The following is an 11434-nucleotide window of genomic DNA, read 5'->3' on the forward strand; positions in this document are numbered from 1 at the left end:
GCACTGGGGAGGGCTGGGGGTCTCTGGGGAGAGTTCAGCTGGGCTTCGGTGCAGGCAGCCCCCAGTTCCCCTGCGATGGTCCTTGGGGAGAGGACAGAGCCTCAGGGACACAGCTTGAGGGACACAGAAGCTCAGAGGGCCCCAGTGGGGCAATTCCTTGGGGCAGGACCCACTGGAGCAGGAATTAGCCTGTTAGCACCCACATGGCTGCATGGCTGGGAGAAAGAGGGGGGGGACGGACAATTTTTGGGGTGCTGCTCCAGATGGGTGAGCAGCACGGAGGCCCCCAAAATCACCCTGACCCACAGCAGAGAGGAACTGAACGCGTTTCCTTCCAGCCTCAGTATTTATTCCACTTGAGGTTGCTTCTGTCCACTGCAAATCCCTCGCAGCTCCCCGGCTCTCCTGCTGTCAGCAGGCAGTGCCACACTCCATGGCACCAGGGCTGCCACCTCCATCCCCCCACAGCCTCCATATGGGCTGTCCTGCTCCACACAGGTCCCGTGGCCATCCGTCTCCCAGGGCAGGACCACTCCTGCCCCATATAGGGGGCTGTGCTGTGGGGCAGCCCATGACCCCGGAGCAGAGGGGCTGCAGACGCCCCATTCCTCCTGGCCAGGACGTGGATGGGCTCAGGGTGAGATGACATAGGCAGTGGCGATGTATTTCTTGCCATGGCCGTAGGTGGACTTGGTCCAGGTGTAGGTCTGGATGCTGACGCCGTGGCCACCCAAGCTCAGGTGACATCTGTGGGGACATACAGCTCTGCCCCACACCATCGCCTCCATAGGGTGTCCCCACGCCCCCAACCCCACCCCAAAGCTGAGGGCAGTGGGACCTGGCTCAGCTGCTCCATAGGGTTTCCCAAATCCAGAGTGGGGACAGGAGGGCACCGCCGGCTCCGTGGCCAGAGGACAGACAGACGGACGCAGTACTTACGCCCTCCCAGGTCGGGCAATGAAGCACAACGTGTAGATGCCAAATTCAAACTCAGGGCTGCAGCCGATGAAGGCAGAGCCCACCTCCTTGTAGAAGCCGTCCCAGCTGAACTGCAGCCCCAGTACATCAGGGTAGGTGTCCCACTGGAAGCAGCAGAAAGGGGTTTGGGGATGAGATCCTCCATAGCAGGGCACGGGAGCCAAGCAAAGCCTGGCTGCACCCCAAGCAGGGCACTCCCAGCCCCACATCTGCCCCATTCGCCCACTGCAGTGGGATCTGCCCACCCTGCTTCCGTCCCAAGGTCCCTATACAGGGACGCAGCAGGCTGAGTAGCTCTGCCCCACATCCTGGGGGTCTTGGGATGCGGCTGATGGAGTGGGGTCAGCGCTCCCTGCCCAAATCCTGCATTGCCCCACGGCATGGCTCACCGGCCCATCAAAGTTGTGGCTGAAGTAGTTGACCAGTCCCTGCTTTTCCAGGAGGTAGAAGCGGATCCAGTTGTGAAATCCACTCACTTTCCCTTTCTTAATCTCCCCTAAACACAAAGGAGAATCGAGGTGAGCCGGGCACCCTCACCCCAAATCCCCCAGCTTTGCCCCCCCTTAAACCAGGGATGTGCTCAGATGGGGCCGAATGCCCCAAATCCCAGCTCTGCTCCACTGTGCCTCCCCCAACCCAAATCCCCCATCCAGGACCCCAAGGAGCCGCCCCACGTTCCCCATCCTCCTGGGGTGCGCTCCACCTGAGAAGACGTGCTCGAAGCCGCTGGAGTCCTTCTCTCCATCACCTCGGGAGTAGAGCCCAAACCACATCTCCTTCAGATCCTGCAGGAATTCCTCCTCGGAGCCGTAACGATCTGCATGCAGAGGGAAAGAGCAGCTGGATCAGCACACGGACCCCATCACAGCCGGCCCCGGCCTTGATCCACACTCACTTTTTTTATGGAGGAAAGCGAAAAGTTTCTTCATGAGCTCCGTCTTCATCACCTCCCGGAGGAAGACGTTCTGCTCCTGCAGCTCCTCGGCCGTCACCTCCTCCTCACGACCCGTCGCCCTCTGGTAGTTGTCCAGCAAACGGATGAAGCTGGCGTAGGTGGGTTTGGAGAAGAGCTTCTCGTTGACGTATGCATAGAGCCTGGGAGAGAGCAGGACGTGAGCTGGGGAGGAGAGGGGTAGGGAGGTCCTATAGAGGGGTCCGGGTGGGCTGAATCCATGGGTTGAGGTCAATGGGATGAGGCTCAATAGGGCCAAGTGCTGCACTTGGGTCATAACAACCAGCCAGGAAAGACATGGAGGTGTTGGAGTGCATCCAGAGAGGGGAATGGAGCTGGGAGGGGTCTGGAGCACAGATGTGATGGGGACTGGGGTGGTTCACTCTCAAAGGGAGGATCAGGGGTGACATTATTGCTCTCAACAACGCCTTGAAAGGAGGTTGGGGTGAGGAGGGGATGAGAAATGATGGCTTTCGGTTGCACCAGGGGAGCTTCATGTTGGATATTACGGACAATTTCTTCTCCAAAAGAGTGGTAATGCATTGGCACGGATTGCCCAGGGAGGTGGTGGGGCCACCAACCCAGGAGGGGACAAGGAATGGCAAGGATGCGGCACTTGGGGACGAGGTCAGCGGGCATGGGGGGACGGGCCGGGGTTGGAACTCGAGATCCTGGAGGTCTTTTCCAACCTGAATGATTCCATGATTCTACGGCTCTATGAGTAGAGATCCCACGTGAAAACCATCCCTGCCCCCAAGCCCAGCTGTTGGGGTCCTGACCACGGCATCCCCTCGGAACCATAGAATCATTAAGGCTGGAAAAGCCCTTTAAGACCACCCAGCCCAACCTCCTGGCCGTGCACTGGTGAAACACACTCACGGCTCGGGGGAGCGATCCTCCTGGAGCCCCGTTTGGTCGGGGGCAACCCGGTGCTGTGGGTTGATGGCGATGTCTTTGGGTTGAGCCTTGTTGCGATCCGCCCCATAGAGCTGCTCGGAGACGTGGAGCAGCTCCTCATCGCTGATGGCATCGTGGCTGCTGGAGAAGTGCTCTGAGGAGAGAGATGGGAGCTGGGGGGCATGGCATGACCCCAGAGCATGGAGGGGTGCTCCCAGCCATCACCAAGCCCTCTCTTTTTGGGTAAAGGCCTTCAGGTGCGATGCTGCTCCCCGCAATCCCTGTGGGGTGACGCTGCTCACCTTCAGCACGTCTGTGCACCGCTTCCTCACCTGCACAGAGCCGAGAGAAGAGCTCAGGGTGAAGGAGCTGCGCCCAGGACCGTGCACCCAACTGCAAAGCAGCGCAGGCGGATGCATTCAGCCCTCTGCACCCCATCGCTGGGTGCTGCCCACCCATCCATGCTCACCCGCCCCGCAGTGCTCCAGGTAATCCCAGCAGCAGCTGTTGCGGCTCCGGCAGTCGGCGTCGCAGTGGCACTCATCCTCGTGGCTGTAGGGTTCCTCGCAGCGACCCCTGCAGGAGTCGGGGTCCGTGTACAGGGCTTTGGGGGAGAGAAACAACAGTGCGGTTCTGTGGGGCGGACCAGCAGCCCTGCTCCATCCAGACCCAAATCCGGGAGCGGATCTTCCTTCTGGGTCCTGGTGGACAGCAAGGAGACAAGGAGACAGGGGACAAAGGGACAGCATGGGGACAAAGGGACAGCATGGGGACAAAGGGACAACATGGGGACAGCCACACTGGGGGTGTGCAGGGGGGAGAAGAGGAACTCTGGCCGCTGTGGGGCTGAGCAGCCCCTCAATCTGCAGCATCCCAGTGCCCAAAGCGCTGGCTGTGCGCTCTGACGCCATTCCCTCCTCATTTTGGCAGAGCAAAAACGGACCAAGCTCCACGGCTGGAGCTTACTCGGGAACCTTTGGGTTGGATGAGTTGGGTTTGGATCAGGTGAGTCCTCAGGACAACTTCTCTGTGGTCATTCAGCTACAGAGACGTTGCGGCCACTTGGCACCAGGAAGCGCCTTCCTGGCTCCTTCATTCATCCCTGCCCTGATTCACCCACTAATGCCCGCCTCAGCCCATGGCCCAGAGCAGCACCGCATTCCAGACGCCTTTATTTGCAATTCGCAATGAAAACAGGGGACTCCTTCCTGAGCTATTTATACCACCCATGCATCATGCAGCTCCATTACGCGCCTAAAATTAGAGCTGAGCCCCAAGCTGTGCTATGAGCAGTGCCAACGTCGTGTCCCAAAAGGACGAGGGGCCCTCGCAGGGTGCTGTACGGCACCAAGGTGAGAGACAGCATTGGCAAACTCCAACCTTTGTCGTGACCTCTGAGTGTTGCACTGAGTGATTTCTACCTGCAACTTCATCCACTGCTCTGTTGTTGTGCGTTTCGCCCCAGTGCTGCTGTTTCGGAGCTGCCAAACTACGGGGGGTGATGGGAGGGAAGAACATCTCTGCCTCAGCATCTCCTGCTCAGCACTGCTGAGTGCTGCTTGGCTTCCTGGGGTGCTCCTGGAGGAGATTCACCCGTGGTTCTACTTCTTCCCATCCGGTAGTTTGAGGTGAGCGTTGCTCCATCTGCCCCCAGGTCACCCAGCTGAGCAGGTCTGGAGCCCCAGTGGGGATGAGCAGCAGCAATCCTCGTCTTGTTTCCATCCCTCTCACTCCCAAAGCACCAGTGGGGATCAGTCACCCCGAATGACACATCCAGGCTCATTTTCCAGCTGCAGCCCTGGAGGGATTGCACAAGGCAGGAACTGCCCACGCGTGGGTCAGCGCTGAGAAGTTCCCTGAGTGTGTTATGGCAAAGCCCAGCGCTGGGATGCACTGCAGCTCAGCAGGGCTGGGAGCTGCACAGAGCCTTCAGAGAGAGCTCAGCATCGGCCGTTCCCTTCCAAGGCTCAGGTGCAAGAAGAGCTGCAGCATCCCAGGCTTTTCCCTGCAGTGGGATGGCTGCAGGAGGGTGTTTGCTCACCAGGTTTGAACCTAAAAACAGCTATAGGGCAGCCTGCAACTCTTCATGGTTACGTTAGAACTGCTGGAACACTCTTTAGGGAGAAGAACCAAAGGGAGAGCTGGCAGTGTTGAAGGAGGTCAGGAGGAGAGGGATGCTGCAGTGCTCAGCATCTGTGCATCTGTGCAATGCTGTGCCCAAAGGATGCTGTGCCAAAATGCTGGGCCCAGAGGATGCCCTGCCCATGGGATGTTGTGTCCAAATGCTGTGCCCAAAGGATGCTGTGCCCAGGGGATGCTGTGCCCAAAAGATGCTGGGATCTGTGTGGACAGACCCAGGCTCGTCCTCCTGCCCTCATCTCTGGCCCATCACTCCCCTAGACAGGACTCAATCTTCCTGCCCTCCCCCGGCAGAATCCTCTCCCGACGGTTGCCAAATGAGGCAAGTTGAGGACAGATGTGGTTTTGGCAGCCAAATCCTCAGAACGGCCCCCAAACGACGGAGTCTGCATTGAGTTTGTGCCAAGAACAGTGGATACTCTGCCTGCATGGAGCCAAAAAGCCCTTCAGCTCCTCAGCCAGAGCCGTGCTTCCTCATGAGGGTCATTAATCAGGATGAGAACGTGGTGACTCCTCATGGGCAGCCCAACGTGGAAGCAGCTCCTCTTACACCTTGGCCTTGCAAAACTCCTCACTGCTCATCCTGGGTTGAGCCGCCTGCTCCTGGAGCGTCAGACACAGCTCACAGCATCAGAATGGTGATGAAACTCCTTTGCTCGAGAACAGACCACAGGTCCACGCTTCATCCAAGAATGCAGCAGCGGCAGCAGCGCATCACGTGCGGCGCGCCGATGAGCAGAGCCAAAAGCACGATGCTCAGGCGCTGCTCCTTATTGCAGCAGCCATCCCTACCCATGCATCCTTTGAGCCCTGCTCTGCCCCATCTCTCAAACCCTTTTTTTTTGGTGTGCATTGCATTGCATTGCAGCTCCTGGCCATGCAGAGCGGGGCCGAGCCCTCCAACTCACACCAACAGCTGCAAGGATGATCCCCGAGCTCCACAAGCACCTCTTGTGTGACCGATGATGGGGTGACCAAACCCGCTGCCACCAGACCTGTCCCACAGGTGCTGCCCTGTCGACCCGGGATGCTCGCAGCTCTGGAAGCTGCAGGCAGTTCTGGTGATGCACAGGGAGGTGATGACAGCTTTCACACTGCTTTGCTCACTGCCCGAGGTGTGAGCTGGCTCGAGGTGAAGCCAGGTGAGAGCCTGGGGTGCTGGGAGCCCCAGAGCATCCCGGTGTGCTTCCAGTCTGAGCGCTGGAGCTGTGCTGGTGTGGCTGAGCTGTGCTGTCTGGGAGCTTTGGCTGGTGCTTGCCGTGGGCAAAACATCCAGATTCATGTTGCGCCTCGCAGACGCTGGGTTTCACCACCCCCCATCCAGCAGCAGGTTTGTGGGTAAGGAAGTGGAGAAATCGCCCTCGTTGCTCTCCCAGGATGAAGGAGCAGAGGGAAGGTGGGTTTGCAGGAGGAGAGCACGGCAGCGTGCCCAAAACCCAGCCAAGAGAAGGACAACCCCCATTCCATCACCAGCAGAAACCCCAGGGAAACCCTCCAGCATGGAAATATCCCCCACTCTTTGGGAAAGATCCGACTCCATTCCAAGCACCTGGTGCACCCTGAGCTCCCCACTCCCCAAATCCCCCCTTCCTTCAGCCCAGTGCGGCCCCCTCCCCACGCAGAGCTCTGGTACTCACAGCCCAAGGCCATTCCCACCCCGAGGAAGAGGATGAAGGCCTTCATCATCCCGGTGCTTCGCAGCATCTCGGCTCTCTGGCAGTAACGTGGGTGCTGCTGAGCTCTCCCTGCTATATGCGGGTCCCCAGAGCGGAGGGAGGAGCCTGGTGAAACCAAGGACCTCACTGCAGGCTGCACCCCAACTTCACCAGAGCTCATTAAGTGCGTGTCCTAATTACAGCCTGCCCAGAGTGGGAGGAGGGCTGGTAATTCCAGCTCCTGGGATTGCTCCACTTCTCTGTCTGCACTTCCCCAGGGTGACGGTTGTGGAGCAAAGGGAAAGCATCTTGGGGGGGTTGGGAGGGGGGTCCTCACCTCCAAGGGGGATCAGGGTGGGTATTGGTGTCACTGGGTGCTGCATCCCCGCATCCCCCTGCCTGTGCTTCCCCAGAGAGCCCCGCCACCAGCCCTGCGTGCAGCCCTGGGAGCTGCATTTTCCTTCTGCCCCCCCCCCCCCCCCCTCCCCCCCGCAAAAACCCCGGACCCCCCCCCCCCAAACCCCCACCCCAAGCAGATGTCCCTGCTCTGAACAGCACCCAGCCCAGTGGATGCAACCTGTGACCCCTCCAGCAGCACCCATCCTGACCCCTTGGCACACAGTTGAGCAGTTCCGTAAGGAAAAAAGGTTTGGCATCCTTCTCACCCCTCTGTCATTTCCTATCCTCATCCCTGAGCTGCTGACCCTGCTGACACGTCCGTGCTGACAGCAGTTTTGTTTTCTGGGATGATTCGGTGTCATCATGAGCTGAGTGTCTCTCACACCCTGCACATGACCAAGCTGGGAGATGCTGTGAGATTTGGGATTTTCTCATGCCTGTAATTGCTTTGGGACCAGCTTGCCATCACCCTCAGGCACCCGGGTTGGGCTCTGATGAATGCTAGTTGTTCAACACCGATGGGGAAAATGCCTAACAAGCAGCAAAGGTGGAGGAAACGGGGAAAAGAAAGATTCCTGGCTGCAAGAAGTTGAGAGCGATACCCAGGCACTGAGTTTTGGCTGCAGCCATGGGGCGTCCATTCTGCTCCTCTCCGGGATGCTGGGATGGGCGATGGGTCCTTCAGCCCCACAGGAGGAAGAGGAGGAGATGTTGGGATGTGGAGCAGCCCCATGGAGGAGGTGGGAGCCCAGCACCTGCCCTCTTCTCTTGCACCCAGGGCTTCTCCCCATGGAAGGCAGCGACCTTGTGGGGCTTCTGCTCCCCATAGGAACAGCTGGTGGGGTGGGATCTAAAGGAGGAGGTGCTCCTGGGGAAATCCCAGCGTGGGTTTAGCTTATGGAAAGTGTAGGGAACGGGGTGTGCTTGAACCAGGGGAAGCAGACAGGGCTCAGCTTTTCCAGTCAAGCAGAGATGCCTGCAGCCAAGCCTGATGTTGGGGCCAGCGTCGTGTCTGCAGGAGGAAGGGAGAAGCCCTGGGACACAACCAGGCAGCAGATCTGCAGGCTGAAGGTAATCCACAGGCTGGGATCCAGCTGGAAAGCGCACAGCTTCCACTTAACCCTTCCTTCACCAAAATGAGCTCCTCCACATCAGGGCTCCTTGAGGGCAAGGAACCTGGAGAAGGTGATGGAAGGAGCTCCGGGCTGCCTGATTTGGGGCCACATGGCAGGGAATCACTGCTCTGCTTTGCTCCAGCTCATCTGGATGTGGTCAGGGGATGGTTCAGGTGGAGCCCAAAACCAGGGGGACACAAGGTGATAAGAGTTGGTCCCAGCTTTCCAAATGGGGATGTTTAGCAGAGCAGGACTTGCTCCAGCACTGACACCGTGCTGTGCCCTGTGTTGTCAACCCAGGGCCAAACACCTCAGGAGTGTTTTGGGGAGTGCAGAGGCCTGCTGAGCGTTGGGGGCTCAGAGCTGGGCTGTGTGTGGCTGTAGGACGATGGACCTATGGCAGAGCTGAGGTCAGTGCCCAGCACTGCCCAGATCTATGGCGGGTCACACCTGGATCCCAAATGGTGAAATGCTTCACTCAGGAACCAAGGAAGATGGGAACCGGACCCCCTGCCCAACCCCACTGGTGGAACAACCCCAGAACCGAGGAGCAGAGGATCCCAAGGGCCATGGCATGAACACAGGGGGGTCCCAGGACCCCATGTCCCACCCTGGAGCTGGCTGCAACATTTGAATCTTCTCTTAGCTGTGATGGGGAATTTTATTGTAAGCAACCCAACCCCCTGAACTGTGAGGTGGAACTCAGCAGTGCTCCGGTCCCTTGTACCCCAGCCTTGCTTGGTACCCTGCAAACGTGGGAAGACTTTAGGGGCAGGGATCAGCCTTGAAGCCCACAGCCCCATTCCTCCTGCTTATAGCACTGGGACAATCATTGCTCCATGCACAGCCAGAGGTGCGGGGAAGGGTGAGTGGGGGTTTGGGAACAGCTTGATCTGATCCCCGTCTCCATCACTGCATCTTCCTCCCACCACAACAGAGGCTGTCACATCTCTGCTGCTGTTCTTCCCTTGTCCACGTGGGGAAACCGAGGCACGCAGGTGGCTGAGCTTAGCCCAAGCTGTGCTCCTGGGTCCATGCAGCTCCAGGGAGCTGAGATGGAGGACACAGCACATCCCAGGGGGCAAACAGGACAGAGGGATGGAGCGCAGCACCCCCAGAGCAGGCAGCATTGGTGCTGGGGGCACCCAGGGCACCCCGACAGCGCAAGGAGCGAATGCAGGCTGCTGCGTGGAGAAATAAGGTGAGCACAGCCTTGCATACAAAAATACCTCTATTGCTCACTGTGTGGGGGCTGCAGACCCTGCTGTCCGTGGCCTCACCTGCCCACAGCCCCCGTGAGCTCCCGACTGCACGGACAGGTCTGGCTCCCATAGCAGAGCCACGGGGCTGCTGTGCCATCAGCACACACAGTGCCACGTCCCTGCTGAGTCCTGGCTCCCTTTCCCTCCTGCCCATCAGGACTCCAGGTCTCTGGAGAGCCGCAGCAGCTCCTTCTGGCTGTCGATGGCTTTCAGGTGCTGCAGATACGCCCAGGTGGAGACGGGGCTCCGCACGCTCAGCGACTGCTCCGAGCCTGCAGGGTGAGGGATGGGCTCAGTGAGACCCCCCTCCTCATTGCTCACGTCCCCATCTCTGCCTGCAGCCTGACCCACGGCTCCTCCTCTGTCCCCCCCCCAACTTGGCTTGTGGGTCCTCCTAAACTGCCCACCTCATTGCAATCCCCTTCATCGCCCCAACTTGGTTCGTGGGTCCCCCCTCTCGCCCAGCTCGTTTGAAGCCCCTCCATCATCTCCTGTTGGGTTCTTGGCCCCCCCTCTTGCTCAGCTCACTGAAATCCCCTCCATCTTCTCAACTGCGGCTTTCTGATCCCCCTCCATTACCCTTAGCTCAACCCACTGAACCCTCTTCCTGTGGCTCACGGATCCCCTCTATTCCCCACTGCCCATCTCAACGAAATCCCCCCAACACCTCCAAGGTTTCAGTCCCAGGACCCTCCCACCTCCCCCTTGGCACTAAAGGAGCAGAAGAAAACGGGACCAGGTGCGTTCCATGGGGCAAAGCGATGCCCAGCTGGAAATGTCGAGGCACCAACAACACCATCCCGGTGTTCACATCCCTCCACTTTTAAAGAACAGGCACACCAGTGGACCCTATTAATGCACTTAACGAGTAAACCTCATTAAAAGCCCAGCCCCACACCTACATGTGCTGATCCTGACGGCCCTGGCATCCTCTGGTCGGTGTGGGGAGCGATTCCGCAGTGGGGACAGCGGAGCTGGGTGCATACAGAAAGCAGGAGCTGAGTGACGGCCCCCCCCCAGCCCCATGACACCCCAAACCCCACGACCCCCCAGCCCCACTCACCGTGTGCCTGGCCCCGGCAGCGCTGCAGGACGCGCACCGTCTTCGCCATCATGTGCTGTGGGCAATGCACACAGAGGTTGACTCGTTGCCACCCAGCACCATTTTGCTCCCAGCTGGGAAAACACCCTGGCAGCTTCAGCAGAAACTGCCCTCCTCAGCCCCACCGTGGGGCACGGCTGATGCTGCGTGGATGCTCTGGGCCAAGCAGCGCCCACAAAGGGGGGTCCAAGGGGAGCAGCCCCCCACCGCCACTCACCATCTTCTCAAAGTTGATGAGGTTCTCGGCCAGCGTGCGGTTGCCCTCGTGGATGAAGGTCAAGTCTGCAACAGGAGGGGATGGGGGGAGGGAGGGGGGGGTCGGGGTGAGCCCTGGGTTTGGTTTCTCAGTCCCCTGCGTGCGCAAAGCTGTGGTACGCACCTTTAAGGAGGAGGGGGACGAAGGGGATGATGGGGGGGCTCAGCTTGGCGACGGCCAGACGATAGACCCGGTGGTTCCATGATGGGTCCTGGGGACAGGCAGAGGGATGGGGGCTGATGGGGCAGCAGAGATGTGGGGAGGGGGTGCCCTGGAACAGCGCATCCCAAACGTGGGAGCACACGTTGCACCACCTCCGTGCCATCGCTGTGTATTAGGGGAAGCAGGAGCAGCATGGAGTGGCAGTAAACCCAGAGATATGGGGCAGGCACAGAACCCCCCAGCTCTGCTTCCTGACCCCTAAACCCCATCCCATCACCGAGACCCTCCAGCTCCATGGGAAGCAGCTGCACTCACCAGCATCCGCTCCAGCGCCGCGTGCAGCTTACGGATCTTGTGGGGCAGCCTCTGCACAGAGAGGGTGTCAGGGTGGCCCCACAAACCACCGTGCCCAACCCCCTAAATCTCCATGCACCTCCAAGACCCCCATCCCAATTCCCCTCTTTGGGATCTGTGATGTTACTTGGTCTGGGTGCTTGGCAGCAACGGTCCTTCCAAC

General features: G+C 59.4%; 2 protein-coding genes across 2 annotated transcripts; both read right to left on the reverse strand.

Annotated features, from left to right (window-relative positions):
• Positions 1–446: 446 nt before the first annotated feature.
• Positions 447–6670, reverse strand: LOC122157407 (poly(U)-specific endoribonuclease-like). The gene is made up of 9 exons (XM_042813038.1): positions 6604–6670; positions 3297–3431; positions 3130–3159; positions 2810–2981; positions 1874–2073; positions 1682–1795; positions 1368–1474; positions 940–1082; positions 447–747 (listed from the first exon to the last, which is right to left on the reverse strand). The coding sequence occupies exons 1-9, from the start codon at positions 6668–6670 to the stop codon at positions 633–635; spliced, it is 1083 nt and encodes a 360-aa protein (XP_042668972.1). The 3' UTR covers positions 447–632.
• Positions 6671–8780: 2110 nt separating this feature from the next.
• LOC122157408 (rap guanine nucleotide exchange factor 3-like) lies at positions 8781–11428 on the reverse strand. Its single transcript, XM_042813039.1, has 6 exons — positions 11233–11428; positions 10879–10966; positions 10717–10781; positions 10461–10515; positions 10300–10371; positions 8781–9669 (listed from the first exon to the last, which is right to left on the reverse strand). The coding sequence occupies exons 1-6, from the start codon at positions 11236–11238 to the stop codon at positions 9551–9553; spliced, it is 405 nt and encodes a 134-aa protein (XP_042668973.1). The 5' UTR covers positions 11239–11428; the 3' UTR covers positions 8781–9550.
• Between the last annotated feature and the right edge of the window lie 6 nt (positions 11429–11434).

The sequence above is a fragment of the Centrocercus urophasianus genome, unplaced genomic scaffold (assembly GCF_019232065.1).
Source record: "Centrocercus urophasianus isolate 14NV4802_14NV808 unplaced genomic scaffold, USGS_Curo_1.0 seq_1348, whole genome shotgun sequence".
Classification (NCBI taxonomy): domain Eukaryota; kingdom Metazoa; phylum Chordata; class Aves; order Galliformes; family Phasianidae; genus Centrocercus; species Centrocercus urophasianus.

Bases quoted from the DNA above. Each gene is read 5' to 3' on its own strand.
- LOC122157408 (XM_042813039.1), bottom strand. The intron at 10,782-10,878 runs GTGCGTACCACA...CTCCTGTTGCAG, and splicing joins CGTCCCCCTCCTCCTTAAAG to ACTTGACCTTCATCCACGAG. The intron at 10,516-10,716 runs GTGAGTGGCGGT...CATTGCCCACAG, and splicing joins TCATCAACTTTGAGAAGATG to CACATGATGGCGAAGACGGT.
- LOC122157407 (XM_042813038.1), bottom strand. From the start codon at position 6,670: ATGCTGCGAAGCACCGGGATGATGAAGGCCTTCATCCTCTTCCTCGGG. The intron at 2,074-2,809 runs GTGAGTGTGTTT...GCTCTCTCCCAG, and splicing joins GAGGATCGCTCCCCCGAGCC to GCTCTATGCATACGTCAACG. The intron at 1,475-1,681 runs GTGGAGCGCACC...CTTTGTGTTTAG, and splicing joins CTTCGAGCACGTCTTCTCAG to GGGAGATTAAGAAAGGGAAA.